The sequence below is a fragment of the Falco peregrinus genome, chromosome 4 (genome assembly GCF_023634155.1).
Source record: "Falco peregrinus isolate bFalPer1 chromosome 4, bFalPer1.pri, whole genome shotgun sequence".
Lineage (NCBI taxonomy): Eukaryota > Metazoa > Chordata > Aves > Falconiformes > Falconidae > Falco > Falco peregrinus.
Window position 1 is genome coordinate 29113968 of NC_073724.1, and position 16891 is coordinate 29130858.

At 40.4% G+C, this 16891-nt stretch overlaps 1 protein-coding gene across 1 annotated transcript in view; it reads left to right on the plus strand.

The window, feature by feature from the left end:
• Positions 1–16891, plus strand: part of BMX (BMX non-receptor tyrosine kinase) — a 29040-nt gene that overhangs the window by 5766 nt on the left and 6383 nt on the right. Inside the window, exons 5-12 of the mRNA XM_027778994.2 lie at positions 3078–3139; positions 7967–8148; positions 11211–11270; positions 12018–12072; positions 13861–13940; positions 14582–14709; positions 15125–15199; positions 15937–16108. Coding sequence (XP_027634795.2) covers positions 3078–3139; positions 7967–8148; positions 11211–11270; positions 12018–12072; positions 13861–13940; positions 14582–14709; positions 15125–15199; positions 15937–16108 — 814 coding nt within the window. The remainder of the gene's footprint in view (positions 1–3077; positions 3140–7966; positions 8149–11210; positions 11271–12017; positions 12073–13860; positions 13941–14581; positions 14710–15124; positions 15200–15936; positions 16109–16891) is intronic.

Genomic DNA, 16891 nt, shown 5'->3' on the forward strand with positions numbered 1-16891 from the left:
GTTTCATAAATAAATAGAAGTAAAACTCTTATATAAATATATAATATTTATATGATGTTTTATAAACAGTGTGATTTAATTTGCAGCACTTTTTTATTTTAATATGCTTTTCTAAACTATTTTTTGTAGAACTTAGTTGCAATTATTTAGGAGTTTTAGGGGTTTTATGTAAAGTTTAGGTTTTATATGTAAAGACTGAAAGAGGAAAATCTGTAAATTTGTGACCTTCACAGACTTCACATTTTCAGAAGTGAAATATCTCATGTTTGTGTACGTGCTTAACAAAAGGCCACTTTTGGGAGAGGATACTGAAGTTTATGAGTATTTGGGCTTCAGCCTTTTAAAGCTTGTTTATTTGGCATTGTAGAACACTGGTAGATCCACTGATTTCAGTCATGATTTAATCTTGGTTGTAAGCATTTTCAGTCACAATAAATTAAAAGTTAAATCCAAAAATGTAGGTGGAAACAGTTAGGAACCTCATTTAGTTCTGTGAGACTGTCTGTAACAGTCATTTGCTTTTGAAAATTGAAATTAATGATACAGGTTTATCTGCAATTACTACAGGCTTCATCATTATGGAACACTAAATAATGTGAAGAGTTGTGAGCTGATTTGTAATGGTAGTTTGAATAGCTTCATCTAGCTTCAAACCCACCTGTTATAAAAGTAAGTAAGGCCATGAAAGCCCTGATCAGTGGCAAGGGCAAGGAAATACTTCATTACCAGTCATGTATGGCTTAACCAAGAGAAGAATTAAAAAGAGAATTTTTGTATACTGAATGCTTTGTATATGTCTCAGATAATAATGCATGCAGGATAATGTGCTGTATCTACTCTAAATTTCTTCCTAAATAAGTTCCTGAGGCTGCTAACAGAGATGGCGGAGTACACCTTGTGTATGTAAGGATGGTTCCAGACAGTGTAAGTGTTGTAACCACTGGGTAATTGAAAGCAATATATCTTAATCACGGCATCATAGACCAGAAATGTCAGTGAAACAATTTCAAAAATAAAGCATACATGTGTTTCCCTCTGTATGCAGTCAAATTGATCACAAAATGATGCAGTTTTCAGTTCTCAGGGAAGTGAGGAGGGGGGTCGGCAGCACTGCTGCTACGTTGGCGTTCCCAAGGGCTGACTTCGGTCTGTGTAGGGCCTGGCTGACAGAGTCCCCGGGGAGGCAGTCCCCGGGGGCAAGGAGGCCAGGAAGGCTGGACATTCTGCAAGAAGGAAATCTTAAAGATGCAGGAGCAGGCCATCCCATGAGCTGAAAGGTGAACCGAGGGAGCTGGCAGAAGTGCTCAGTGCTCACCGAGCCACTTCCCACCATTTATCAGCAGTCCTGGCTAACCGGGGAGGTTCCACTGACTGGAGGTTAGAAAAGGGGCGCCCATCTACAAGAAGGTCCAGAAGGAGGTTACAGAGAACTACAGGCCTGTCAGCCTGGCCTCAGTGATAGGGAAGGTTATGGACCAGATCATCCTGAGTGCCATGACACGGCATGTACCGGACAGGCAGGTGATCAGGCCCACTCAGCATGGGTTTGTGAAAGGCAGGTCCTGCCTGACTGTCCTGATCTCCTTCTATGACAAGGTGACGCACTTAGCGGATGGATAAGAGAAAGGCTGTGGATGTTGTCTGCTAAGACTTTAGTAAAACCTTTGACACCATTCCCCACAGCATTCTACTGGAGAAAGTGGCTGCACATAGCTTGGATGGGTGTGCTCTTCACTGGGTAAAAAACTGGGTGGACGGCTGGGCCCAAAGCGTGATGGCGAATGGAGTTAAATCAAGATGGCGGCCGGTCACAAGTGGTGTTCCCCAGGGCTCAGTATTGGGGCTGGTTGTGTTTAATGTCTTTATCAATGATTTGGATGAGGGAATCAAGTGCACCCTCAGTAAGTTTGCAGACAACACCAAATTGGGTGGAAGTGTTGATTTGTTTGAGGGTAGGAAGGCTCTGCAGAGGGATCTGCACAGGCTGGACTGATGGACGGAGACCAGTTGTGTGAGGTTCAACATGGCTCAGTGCCGAGTCCTGCACCTGGGTCACAACAACCCCAAGCAACACTACAGCCTTGGGTAAGAGTGGCTGGAAAGCTGCCTGATGAAAAAGGACCTGGAGGTGCTGGTCAACAGCCAGCTGAATACAGGCTGGCAGTGTGCCCGGGTGGCCAAGAAGGCCAACAGCATCCTGGCTTGTATCAGAGATAGTGTGGCCAGCAGGACTAGGGAAGTGATCGTCTCCCTGTACTTGGAACTGGTGAGGCTGCACTTCGAATACTGTTTTGAGTTTTGGGCCCCTCACTGCAAGAAAGACACTGAGGTGCTGGAGTGTGTCCAAAGAAAGGCAATGAAGCTGGTGAAGGGTCTAGAGTGCAAGTTTTCTGAGGAGCAGATGAATGAGCTGGGGTTGTTTAGCCTGGAGAAAAGGAGGCTCAGGGAAGACCTCTTCACTCTCTACAGCTACCTGAAAGGAGGTAGACAGCTGGGGGTAGGTCTCTTCCAAGTCACAGGCAACAGGATGAGAGGAAACAGCCTTAAGTTGCACCAGAGGAGGTTTATATTGGATATGAGGAAACATTTCTTCATCAAAAGGTTGTTAAGCATTGGAACAGGCTGCCCAGGGAAGTAGTGGAGCCACTATCCCTGGAGATATTTAAAAGATGTGTAGATGTGGCACTTAGGGACATGGTTTAGTGGTGGACTTGGCAGTGCCAGGTTAACAGTTGGACTTGATCTTAAGGGTCTTTTCCAACAAACTAATCTATGATTCTAAATAAGCTAACAGAACTAGGAAAACCACAGTGCTAAATACAACCACAAATTTCCCTGAATTCATATTTTGACATAGATGAAAACAGGGTTGATGGGGTTTTTTTTTAAATATTGGGAGGGTGTTTGAAGTAAAAGATTAGAAAATACAGAGCTAAAGCACATCAATACCTCAGAGAAGTGAAATATCAGCTGCCATGATGCTGTTGCTACTAGTGCATAGATCTGCAAGTGAGAAAGCCTCAAGAGATACATTCTAATTAAATTCATGTTTTTTCCTTTAATTCTCCCTCTTGTAGATGTCACTCTGTGTTGTACAACTGAGTCTGTGAAACCACTGCCTCCAGGTCCTGAAAAGCTGGTATGTGAAAACATTTGAGTAACTATTTATATACTATCTGTAGTATCTAGTAGAACATAGACACTGTAAAAAAGGGAAAGACCCTTTCCCTACAGAAAAAGGCCCTAGGGCAGTAGGGAGCGCTGTGGGATGGGGTGGAGAATTGCAAACAGCCACTCACTAGAAGCTGGTATAGACCTCTAATTTGCAGTGCGGCTTCAGCATCCTTGTATCCACCAGCGTGTCAGAAGGACAGATTCATCTCCCTCCTCCATGTGGCAAACCAGGAAAGCCTCAGCCAGGTTCAGTTCACTTTAAGATGCTGGTGGCAGTACTGGCTACAGCCCTTGCAGGGATGTCTTTTACTTTATATACTTATTTCCAGTGGGATCAGGAATTGCCATCAAAATTAGCTCTCTAGTGTGTAGGAGGTCCCAGTGCTAGAGATGCCAAAATCTCCCCTCCATCAGCCTCACTAGTGAAAATGGTGCTCATAGTACTTGGAGAAAATATTGTAACTAAAGATGTGAACAAATATACCTGCTCTGCATAAGTGAAAAATGGTGGGTGAACTGCACTTATCTCAAGCAAACCCCAAATTGCTCTTTTCTGCAGTTGGGTCAGGAGTACAGATGCATGTTTAGGAATGTCTGTTTAGCCCAACTTTACAGAGGCAGCCTCTATATTAATGAACTGGGAAGTACATCTGATCTCTTAATGTGCTCCTTCCTGTATCTTCACTTTATATCAGACAGAAGAAACCCAGGAAGGTGGTGTCCCACCAGCACCCACTGGACACTGTCCATCTGAGAAAGGCAAGCTTTCACAGTCCCAAAGAGACAAACAGGACACCAGGATACCAAAAAGTACTACTTGTTCTTGAGTCAGCCTGAGTCCTCTAGAAACACAGTTGCTTTTGAAGGTCAGCTGTTGGCAGGGTTAAGAATAAGAGTAAACTAGAAGATTTGCTTCTCTGCTTACCTTCTCATCTATCTCCTGTACAAACACAAAGGCAATAGCGGTACCTTTGACTTTAGTTTTACTGCCCAGCTTAATTATTGACATTTGTAGGTGGGAAGGAGGTAACAATTACATGAGAATAGAAGAGACCAACGTGGATTAAGTTATTATGTTTTTATCTCTTAAAAAAAGGACTAACAATATAGTCTGATATAGCCTCCTCCAAATTAAACCAGATTGGGTTTCAAAGCATGGGATTTTAATATCTCTGTTTCCTGCTTTATTTTGATTTGTATTCTGTTCTGTATCTTTAGAACTGGGTCTATTTCTTAGCTTCCTACTCTTAATCAAAAAGTAACTTAAAGAAAAAAGAAAAAAAAAGCTGGAACTTTTATGTATACAGTTGATGCCAACAGCCAGGGCTTTAGGAAACATGTAGATTATCAAGAGACAGAAGATAAAATCACAAGAGCTGTAAAATGGATTTTGAAGAAAAAGAATAATAAAGCCTCGAAAGGAAGCTATGAACAAAGAACCTTTTGACATTGTTTCTGATAATGAGATTTGAAAGTCATAGCATTGTGAACATGCAACAGTGTAACTTGTTTGCATACCACAGTCTGTTTTGCCTGGCTTTCATGAGGAGATGCTTTGTCTATCCAGAGAGATCATCAGTCATGCAAATCCACTGCTGAACATGATGGCTTCTTCTAGGCCTTTATGATTTATTTTTATTGTCTGCTTGAGTTCAAATAAGATGTTTTGAAAGGCAAATTTAGAAAGCAAGGACATGAGTTTTCAGATGGGTACTTCTAAATCAGGTTCAGCAAATGCAAATATAACTACCACATCTGGTTAGAACAACTTGACTTCATTTTCCCAATCCATATAATATAATCAGGTTAAGAAAACTAACACTGCCTTCTCATGGTGAGGAATACTATACATTTAGCCACAGAGCTATTTCTATAAGCTGTCAGTGCATTTTTATTTTGCCCTTTCATCTACTCAATTTGGTCATCAGAGGTATCACCATACCCCCAGCCTTCCTTCCGCCTACTTCTCATTTCATGTCCCCCACCTCTCCAGCCTCTGCAAGTCTTGCTCCCTTGCTTTCTTCCCAGCTGACCAGAGGCATTACTTTTGCATGTAGGCAAAACTGACCAGAGGTGTTACATTTTGCATGAGGCATTACTTTTGCATGCGACATCCTGCACCTTTGGTGCCTCTGTCCCTTTCATCAGTTCAGCATTATGCCTCTAGTCTCCCACAGAGGAACTGGTTCCTAAAGAGTGATGCCATTACAAAGAATAGCGGGCACAAAGGTCCCTTCATGGGAATCACTGGGCACTTCCCCTGTGCTTTGGTAACAGCAGGAAGTAGGAGCTTCTTGCCTAAGAAACACTTTCACCTCTGCTGGTGGCTGGCATCCACTCTTTGCAATGGAAAATGATAGGTCAGACCAATACTGCAGTAGAACAGACGGAAGTCCACTGAGTGCACATATCTTCTCATGATTATGTATTGGACAAGTTTTATAGAGGCTAAAGTGAGCCAGCCCATGCTTCCAGCTCTATGGCAGGGGTTTAGTTCTGCAGACAGAAACCATTCCCCTTATGCACATCACAGCTGAATCTCAGACAGTCACCTTTGTTTCTCTCTAGATAACAGCGGCACAGTCATCAATATGAAAACCACAATAATATCACAGCCAGAAATAATAATAATAACCATTCAGTTACTATTAGGAAATGCTCCAGGGCTTTCTGCCAGTGCTGGAAATGGAAACCTGTATATATGGACACAAATCAGGACATTAATCTGTACCAGGTTACCAATGAAGTCCATCCAGAATATTGCAACTGACAAGTACACATCCAGCAGTGAAACCCAAAGGGATACAAATCTGATGTGCTCATCTTTGGCTGGTTCTTTTTTCTGGCAGGATGGACAAAGCAAAACTCATTTCAGTGATAATCACAGAATCATAGAATGGTTTGTGTTAGAAGGGACCTTTAGAGGTCATCTAGTCCAACCTCCAGTGATAATTCTTTATACCATTTGCTTTAGCCAATGCTTTGCTATTTCTTCTGTTCACACAAAAAGATGAGAACTCCCTCAGAGAACACTCTAAACATTCCACAAACAAAACACAAGAAATGAAGAAAGGAAGAAAGAACAATTAGATCTCCAAACATTACCAAGGCCACATCAAGGTGCACATCAGCCCATAAACACGTTTACTGAATATCAGCTTGCTCTAACATCACTAGATGCTTTAAAGAGAAAACAGCTTAATCTCTGTATTACAATTTTCTCTATCATTCTGACAAATTCAGGCAACTCTAATTTTTTCACTATTCCACAAAGCAAATGGGCAGTCTAAGACTTGAATCCTGCCTAACACAGGGCCTCAAGCTATAAGCTCCTTTCCACCCAAGTCAGGTGTGACCAACAAGAACCACCCTTATTGGATTGAAGTAGTAGTACTTGATGAGTAATATACCTACTTCTAGTCAAATGATGATGACTCTGCTGTGAGTGATACCTCTTTCAAGAATGAGTATCTCCACTGGAGCTTTAGTGAGATCAGATTGACACTTGGTGTGTTTGCAGGAAAAGATCATGTGTGTCTTCTGGCTCAGTGGAATCAATCAGGCATTCAGGTGGCTCTTTGGTTTCTCCTTGTTTAAATTAAGTAAAGAAATGTCAATAAAGAGAAAAGAAGCAAACATACAATCACACGGTCAGTTGGACTTGATCTAAAGGAATCACAGCTTGCTTCAGGACAGTTGACATTCTTCCCTGGCATTGTATTACAGTGGTTCTCAATCATAAATAGGTGACATTTGGAGCCTTTTCTCCTAAGCTTGTCTTATTTTCCCTCATTCTTTGCTGTCAGTGTTTCAAGTTTTCCCTGCTCTTAAAGAATTGTGATTTCTAGATTTCCTCAGTTATGACACTCCTCCTATTTCAGTGCCTTAATTTTGGATGCTTTTTTGCCCATGATTTCATTGACTTTAATGTCAGGCTTCTCATCCAAGTAATTTGTGTAGACCTCCTCAAGAATCAGTGGTGAGAGGTAGATACTTCTGTAAGATGACATATTTCACAGGAAAACATGGGTCAAAGCTGGGTAAGGTGAATCTCACGGTTACATACCTACGCTTGTTTAACTCTGCTCAGGGAAAGTTAGGCACCAAGGAGTGAGATTCCTTATATTCAATATACTTAGCAGAGGAACATCAATAAAACATAGTAAGGAAAGGGAATGATTTAGACTTACAATAGTGTTTTGCTTTCAGTGATCAGTAGTAACAATTGACTAATGCTTGTTGTGCTTCATGGTAATGTTACTGCTTATCAAAAGCCATTAAAAAAACCTAAAGTTGTTTTATAGTGCTGTGATGGGGTCTTTTGATACAAAGGACATCATCGCACTTATAGTAAAGCACAATTTGGTCATGCAGTGTCCAAAGCACACAAATTGCAACGGTTCATTAAGTAGTATCAGCTTCAAATAGGTAGCAGGTTTTTGATACAAGTCAAGTGTATCAAGTAATTCTGGTAATGAGAGTTTCCTATTACAGCAGTGTCAGCTTCCACTGAGAGTTAATTGCTTCTGGTGTCATTATCACAGAACCTGGTTCTGTTCTCACCTGTCTCACAAATGTGGAAAACAGTATCTGAACTGGGCTTCTAAATGGATAAGGAAAAGCTGCTCGTCTGTGCCCATCATCTTAGCTTTGATTAATTTGTAAATATCATTATGCATGTTGAAGATAGAAGTGATCGTGTACATGTCACATGTTATTTCTCACTGTTCTTAACCTCTTACCATTACCAATGGTAATCTCCTTACCATTTTATTTCCTCTGTCTTCAAAAGTGGAAACATAGAAGCCTGCCTCAGGTGTTATCACCAGACAAGTCAGTCCTGAATATGGCTGTGGCCCGATGCAACTGGGAGGAAACTGAAGGAAATTCAGCTTTCCGGCTTGTCAGAAGCAATAAATACTATGTATTGCAAGAGGAAGATTCTGGCTGGTGGCAAGTAAGGGATTTGGAAGGGTAAGTATGCCCTGCAGAATACTTTTGTTCCATGACCATGGTCTTCCATGTATCTCATCTTCATAGACAATGCTGCAGGCAGTCCTGGTATCTTTCAGCATCTGTGCGATAATTACCTAAGTAGCTTTTAAACATTGCTCTAGAAGCCTCATTGTCTTCTGTACAACTCCATTTTCATTACCATCTTTGGCTGCCAGGTTGAGTAAGATTTAGAACACTCACTGCCTAGTATACTAGCCAAGATAGTGTTCAGTGGCCTGATTTTTGATATGTGCCTGAAGAAGGCCTTGTGTTCAAAGAAGCTGTCAATTTTTTTTTCCAATCATTTAGTTTAAGTGAATGAAAAGATAAAATCTCACCTTACAAGTGTTGCCTCTCTTGTATGCACAAACCATCTTTAGACCAACACCACTACTATTGCAATAGCAGTGACAGCACAGAAACCAGTGAGAACGGCCGAGGCACAAATCACTTACCACTTCGGTCTCTCACCAGCTTTAGCAATACTTTTCCACAAAGACAGTGCACCCCCATCTTGCACAGCATTTAATTATTCTCTTTGAGGATCAGAAGTGGAGGAATCCCCTTCAGCAATTTAAAACAAGGTATTTTTCATTAATATCCAGCTGAGGCAGAAAAGAGATTCTCTTCCCAAGTTGTTAAAAGAGAAACAGCTTTAGGCGTACACTGGAGACAAAGGCACTGCAACAAACAGGAGCTGCCTGGAAAAGATGAAATTCCTTGTCTGTTCCATGATGGATACTAACTGAGTTTGATTTTATGTACTTGATAGAAATGTGGAAGGGAACAATTTTGGAGCTAGGGGATACCCAAACTGGTTTGAAACAGAATGAAATTCCTCGAACCACTGGTTACTTGAATTCACCGATTAAGTTTGCAATGTAAGAAAACCAACAAATAAAGCAACCTTAACTTAAAGTATCTGCACTTTATAACTCACAAGATTGGCATACTGTTCTGGGTGAAGAAACCAGCACACAACCCCGGTAACTCAAAGACAACAATAAATTAATAATCTGAGATATGCTCTTAAATGCCTTCACTGGACTGTTTATGGCCATGTAAAAGCATATGGTACAGGCAGCTCTGCTTATTGAGCTTGAGTAGAGGGCTCTAAGGTGAATGAAGGAGCAGAGAGACATCAAGAGAAAGGGGGGCATTTACAGCTTTTTCTCTAGCTTGAGAAACTGAGACTTTTGCAGTATTGATTCTGCAAGGACAAGTCACATATACATCGTAACAAAACTCTTAAGTTCTGCTTGAAAAAAAACGTAAATCTTGTTTTCTTGGATGTAGTAGGAACAAACATCAGGAGTTACCTGCTTCACCTGTTTCCATGCACCCTCAGTCTTCTTCTCACTCTACGAAGATCTATGTTAAAAAACCTCTTCCTTTCTATGTCCATCCATATTCAAACATATAATTTATTCCTCCCATTTATTTTTCTGACAGGCACAGCATACAGCCCACCCCCTTACAATTATAGATGTCTGTTGGCCACCATAATATAGGTCCATCATGCCATTCTGTCAGCTGCTTTTAAGTGATAGCTCAGCTGTCCATATTCACTTAGTTTAGCTTCTCAATTGCATCTGGCTTTGTGTTGGGAAGAGTGCTGAGCCTACCCATTGACTTTCTGCATTCAACCTTGGATACTCTGCTGGCACCTGTTAGTCACTGGCATCCTTCATCACAGCAACTGAGATGGCACGTAATGATATTGTTGAATGTCTGCTCCAATCTTCCATATGATGAAACCAATCATGGAGGAGGAAGCCATTTCAATGACTAGCAAAAAGAGTACTTCCTTGAAATGTAATTTTCTAAAATAAATTACTTCTGTATTTTTCTACATGGTAAGTAAAAGCAGAAATGTTTTAACCATGAGCATTTCTGTTAGTGGCATTCTAAAATGTGGCTCTGATTAATCCCTTTTCCTATGTTAAGTGACCAAATTTAAGATGCAATTTATGATAGCTAAACTGTGAACTGTTTATTTTGCAGGAATGAAGGTTTTGTACCGAGCACTTACTTGAGAAAATTATCTCTGAATGATGATGAGCCAAGGTGAGTCAATATGCAGCCATCCACTGCTTAAATGTTTTCCTCACCACTCTAGTAAAGATTAGGCAATATTTCTGGAATATTTTTCTTCTTAAATAACTTTCTGAGTACTAAGCATAAGTTTCCTGAAAGGTACAGAATCAGATACAATTTGTCTTCTCGACTCATACATTAATGCAAAAAACATCAGTTGAAAATCCTGGTTTCATTTAAATCAATAGAGTTTCACCACTGACTTGAATGATGCTTGGATTTCAATCTTTTTACTCTTATTTCAGCATTAAATCAGCCTTGCTGGCACTCTTGTGCCTTTATATGTATGTGAGTAGTTCAGTACAGGATAAAAGGAGCCCCGGTCTGTCAAACTGATACATCAGATCCAACTTTTCCTTTTTAGTAAGATGACACAACATTGTAAGCATTAAAGTTGTGCCTAAATATTTGACTGAAAATCTCACAGAAACATAATAGATTGCCTCACAGTACACCATACTGAACAAGATTCAGAGGTTTCCCCTACTCTTACAGTATCCTATAAAAGGCAGCATAAATAAGAATCATTATTATTTCTGTACAAAAGGGTATTTTAGAAGCCTCTTTTTCTGCCACATGAGTTCCTGTTGTCTTGGAAAGTCTAGGTTTGTGAATTTTGGAAATCTTCCATGAAATTTTGAAAGGGTAGATGCATTCTCTTCATAAGGTCACTAAAGGGATATGCAGTTTCATTGCCTGTTACAGCATGCACAGAGAATATTTGACTTTCCAACACATTGCACAGTGGAGGAGAAAGGCTGTTCAAGTGTTTACCAAGTCATAAAAAAATCCAGACAATTAAATATGTCTCAACTTTTTGAAATATTCACCTTATACCATGGCATAACTACTCAAAAAATATATGTAGTATGACTTTTAACCCAAGGAAGGTTTTTTTCATAACTAGTTTTTCACAATTTCAGCATGTTGTTTTGTCTTCACAGGGAAAACTCCGGTGTCAGTGAACAGACATTGGCAGAAGAGCAGAGTATTACTAAGCATGAGTGAGTATATAGAATATGTCTTTATAAGAATCTAAAGATTCTTTTGGCAGAGATTGCCTTTCCACTTTACATGTCCACTATACCTAGAGCAATGGTATCCTATGTGTGGCTGTCATAATAGTGATAATAATTATATTGTTATCAGCAACATCACTTTCCACAGACTTCCAAAGGCATGAATGTATTTGCTTTCAGACAAAAAAGTAATTTAGACAAATCAGTCTTTTACACTAAATGGATGCTTCATAAAAGTGAACTGCTATTAAGAAGGCTGCATTGGAGCTCCCTGAAGTGATCTGGCATAGCATGTTTGGCTTGTTTCCTCCATTTGGTTAATATTATGACAACAAGAAGGTTCAAAGTTAGAGGAGAATTATGCACCTCCCAGCTTTTAGGACAGCTGTGTCTGCAGAAGGCACAATAAACTACTTCTAGTAGAGCTCCTGGCATAACTTTAGAGCAGCAGGATCCTCATGTAAGGATTTACTGTAAAAAGTCAGTCACAGGATGAGCCCAGATATTTCAGGGCAAGGAGAGCCACTGGATGACAGGAAGCAGATGGGAACTAGTGGTTTCCCTTTTATCTCATGGCCCAAAATCACACATGCAGGACAAGTCCCAGGTCTACCCTCTGGCTTTCAAAAGCAGTTTTAGAAATATTTATGATGTCTGGCATTTTTTATATGTCTGATGTGCCTTATTCAGAAATCAGCCTGTGAATAGTTAGCCAAATATTTCTCTTTGCAGTTGGTATGCTGGTTATGTCTCCCGTGTGCAGTGTGAACAGCTGCTCCATCAGAAGGTCCTACATATCCTTTATCACTTGTATATGAACAACCATAGATATGTTTCTGTGTCTGTTGTCTTTGCTATACTGTGTAGCTAGAGGATGCTGATGCTCTTCAAACAGCTGTAGTATTACAGTGCTAGAAATTCTCATGCTAACTTGATATTGATAAACAGATCTCTAAAAATGCCTCTTCTACATAAATGAACAAATTACATACCTCTGAAATAGGCTTGGAACAAAGCCACAATGAGTGCATTTCCCCTCAAAGCTCTGCTTTTCGGTTTTACCTCTAGGCCTGTGTTGTTTGACTCAGTGTGGCTTTTTCTACCAGTCACTCTAGAGCAGGGGTCCTCAAACTATGGCCCATGGGCCAGATACAGCCCCCCAGGGTCCTCAATCCAGCCCTCGGTGTTTATAGAACCACACCACACACACACACACCCCGCCGGGGGTTGGGGGCGGAAACCAAGCAGCCACAGATGACGGCCTGCCACTGCATCCGCACGCCGGCACCCTGGTTGAAAAGTCTGAGGACCTCTGGTCTAGAGGAATCCTCTGTGATGGTTTTACAATATACACATGTGGAGTAAAAGCTCATCCGCAGACAACTCTGAGCAAACTGAGTGCTGTGCCTGCTGAGAGTTGGTTTAATGCAGCTGACTAGGAGCAAGGACGGATAGCACCATAGGACTAGTCAGCTGTACAAGTCTTTACAGCAGACAACCACAGAAACCCTTGTTCATGTAACTTTCTGGAGGAGTCTCAGCCTCAGCCATGCTTTGCTCTTGGATGCACTGTGTAAACAAGTTTTCCTCTTGTGGCTTGCTGCTTTCTCACAGCCAGTCATATTGGTACTCAGCCACTAACAGCTTTGATATAACCTGACCCTTTGGGAGCCTTGGCTCCGTGTCCTTTCCTTTATACCTGCACCACTGCATCGTAGGTTCAGGAATTAAATTCAGGTTTGGCAAATCACTGGAGAAAGGCAGTTAGGTCCCAGTACCAAAAGGTGTTGGATACTCCTGACTTCAGTTAACTTTAAGGGGACATTAAATTTATTTTGAACCTCACAGCAATGAAACTTGGCCTTTATGTAAGATTTTAGATGTCTTCTTTCCTCCCTGCAATAGCCATTCCTAGCACATTAGAGGTGTAGCTGTTAAAACAACTCTGAAAACCAGCATTTTGAGCCCAGTATGGAAATCATTAACAGAAGTAAAACTGGATAGTGAAAGTTAGGACTGGAGTACCACATAAAGACAAAAAATAGTCTCAGTATAATAAAATGCAGTGAATACTGCTTATTCAGTAATTCAGAAATACTTTGGCAACAGAAAATACATCAGTCTAAAACATTATGTAAAGGAACTGAGTGTGGTGGATTGAGCTTTTATTTAGATGGGACATATGTGGCAGCATTTGGGTCCTATAATGTGTACTGCCTCTGGATGGGACATGAGGCAGGAGATGGGGGTTAACAATTCCTCATCTCCCCAATTATAAATCTGTATCTATGCACCAAAACAACACTGCAAACTAACTGCTTCATGTCTGGGCTGGGTACAACTCATCTAATTTTAAACATTTACAGTGGGACACCAAAACCAGTTACGTAGACCCTCTTTTTAGTGGAAATAAATAAATATTTCTCATGCATAATTCATCTTGTCCATAAAGGAAGTCAGATGAGTCTCATCTTTTTCTCTCCTTTGTGGACATTATGGTGTAAAAGCCTGAAGTTCAATGACATGAATCCCAACCTCATTGTTCCTTGTAACTTTTTTGGTTTTTTTTCATTAGGGAAAAGAAGGTGCTTTTATGGTTTGGAAATCTAGCCAAGCAGGAATGTATATTGTGTCTGTATTCAGCAAGCTTCCTGAGTGAGTATCCAAAGACTGTGTACCATTTCTATGAGCATGCTATGGGTGCGCTGTGTGATATATGTGACTGGTCAACAACAAAATCTCTACATTGCGTTGAAGGTGAACCTTGGGTATATTCGGGCCATATAGTTATTTGAATTCATGCATGACAGTGGCTTCATGAACAGGGAAAAGGAGGTCCAGAATCGTCCCATCTAAGCATGGACATGTAACAGGCACATAAACTAGGAGAACAGCAGAGTTTCAAGAATGAGAGAGAAGGAAAGGAAGGGCAAAGGCAAGAGCAAGGGGAAAGGAAAGTGTTCAAAATTAGATGTAGAACCATTGCAAGGGCAGTATGTGAGTCATTTGCTCTAGATGTAACTGTTGGGAGACAAGCACTAACCATCAGACTACATTAGAGTATGCAGCAGAAGTCTCCAATGTGCTAGGAGCCTGTACTACATGACCAGCAGATGTTAAAGGGGAAACTGAGGCAAATGTAACAGTCTTCCTGGTGACATCTACTACATATTTTGTTATTTGGCCAGTTGGAGTGTTGTTGGAGTTCATTCAACAACTAACTAATCTATTAATACATGGGCTAGAAGGTACTTTGCAAGGCTTTGACATGCACTGCATTTTGTGATGTTTTTCAGAAGTAGAAAAGGAACAGTCAAACATTACCATGTGCATAAAACCCCTCAGAACAAGTATTACCTCACTGAAAACTACTGTTTTGGATCAATTCCCAAGCTTATACACTACCATCAGCTCAACTCAGCTGGTAATCCTATATGCTCTTTCTACTTGATTGATTTCGGCTTAGGCTTCTGGACTTCTCAGCATTATAGTGAATCTATTCCAATATTGAAAACTCTAAATACTGAAACATCTTTTGGGAGAGTTTGGGTGGAACTTGATCTAACTTATTCACAACAAATACAGTTGCTTTCCTTTGCTGTACAGTGCTTTTTTATGTTGCACCACCTCTTCTTGCAATACCTCTGATGCTCTAGCCCTTAAGCACAGAAAATTTTCAGTCTTGTGTCATGATGCAGCAGCTGCTGAATATTGAATATCTCTCATCACCTGAGCGGTTGTAATATGGCAGGCAGAGGAAGGTATTAATTTCCCTGTATTTTCTTTGATTTCAGAAGACTCATGCATATATTGTGACTTTTAACAGGTTTTCTTTGTAGGTATGGTGACAAGGCTCCGGCATGCAGTGTCTACACAAGTAAATAAAGTCCCAACCACAGCTTCATTAGGAAATGGTATGAAGATAACCTTCCTTTTTGAAACTGGTATCAGTCTTGGCTGTCGAGAAAAGAATAACCAGACAATTGTGACTCTTACTGCCTTCACGCTTGCAGGAGGTTACAGAATTTTTGTTTGGTGGCCATTTCCACTTGTCCATGCAGGAAGCAATGTGAGAATTTGGGAAGGAAGGTCTTTCAGTCATTAGCTTCTTCCATAGTTTCCTCTTGTTCTTTACGGTTCTATGTAGTAGGGTATCCCTCCCTACAAGTGCACCTAGTCTACATCCAGGGCAAGGTGAATGCAAAGGTATTTTATACCAACTTCCATGTTGTACCCGTTTTAAGGCATTTTAAGTCAGGTCTTATATCAACTGTGCAAGACTTTGCATGTTTCCTTCCCCAGCATATCTGAGTCATGGCCATTCTCTCCCTTTGCCACATTACCTGGCACAGTAATTCTTGTCCTCCAATCTCCTATATAAAAATGTATCATCATTTAATGCATAAAGCTTTCTCGTATCTATTTATAAGGCTTAAACCTCAGCAGTAGCAAACAACACTTGTAGGAAGTGTGGTCTCCTTCCATAACTCAAACACAAAGCCAAGAGACAGGTAAGTTGCTTCAGTGCTGCATGGTTCTGCAACCTTCCTGAGAAAATAGCAGCATTGCCTATGGGGCATACCACACCTGCATTTGTCTTTTTTTTTTTCTTTTTTTTTTTTTTCTGACAGAATTGTTTTTGTCCCACTAGGAATTTGGGAGCTGAAACGAGAAGAAATTGTCCTGATGAGAGAGCTAGGAAGTGGTCAATTTGGAGTGGTGCATCTGGGAAAGTGGAAGGGAAAATATGATGTGGCCATAAAGATGATTAAAGAGGGAGCAATGTCAGAAGATAAATTCATAGAAGAAGCTCAGACCATGATGTAAGCTATGGCACTGCTTAATTATTTGGAAATAATGATCTCTCCAAACATTAATCAGTAATGTATAGCACATACGGGAAAGAGAATTTCCTCTTAAAAATAGCATTAATAATGGTTAGTACATTAGGCACAGGCTAAATAGGTAGACACATAGGGTAGTTGAAGTATTACCAAAAAAACTTCACCAAGATTAATAGGGTCATTTACAAAGTTTTCAATTAACATCTCTTCCACAACTTCAGAGGTTCCACATATGTCACTTAAAACTATGCTTCATTAGCATTTACACAGAAACAGTTAGAAAGCTGTTCTTGCCATCCTGCAGATAGGAATGAGAAACATAAATAACTAGGAAATGCCAGAAACATGAACATGAGACTTAAGTTTTAGACTCTGACTATGAAGAGGTAAAGATGTTAGAATTTCCAGTGAAATTCCATGAGATGATAATTGAAGAACACAAATTCAATAATATTTTAGATATCTCATATCCTGAAGGAATGCATGACATTCCTGTCAGTTAACTAGCTGATATGACCAGGATTCTGAATCTGAAAATTTTGTAGCACTGTTTTAGTAGAAAACCTTAAGATCTAAGGTCCACCCCACCAACTCAGATCCATTTTCTCCCAACATTAAGGCTGCACATCTGCGCTGCTAAATCCTATTTCAGGTTTTGACTATAACATTGCCGTTTCATCAATACTGAGTCGTCTTTTGATTGTCATCATTACTGACTTTCAAAGTAATGAGCAGAAGGACACTCAGTCCTTGAAAAGGAAT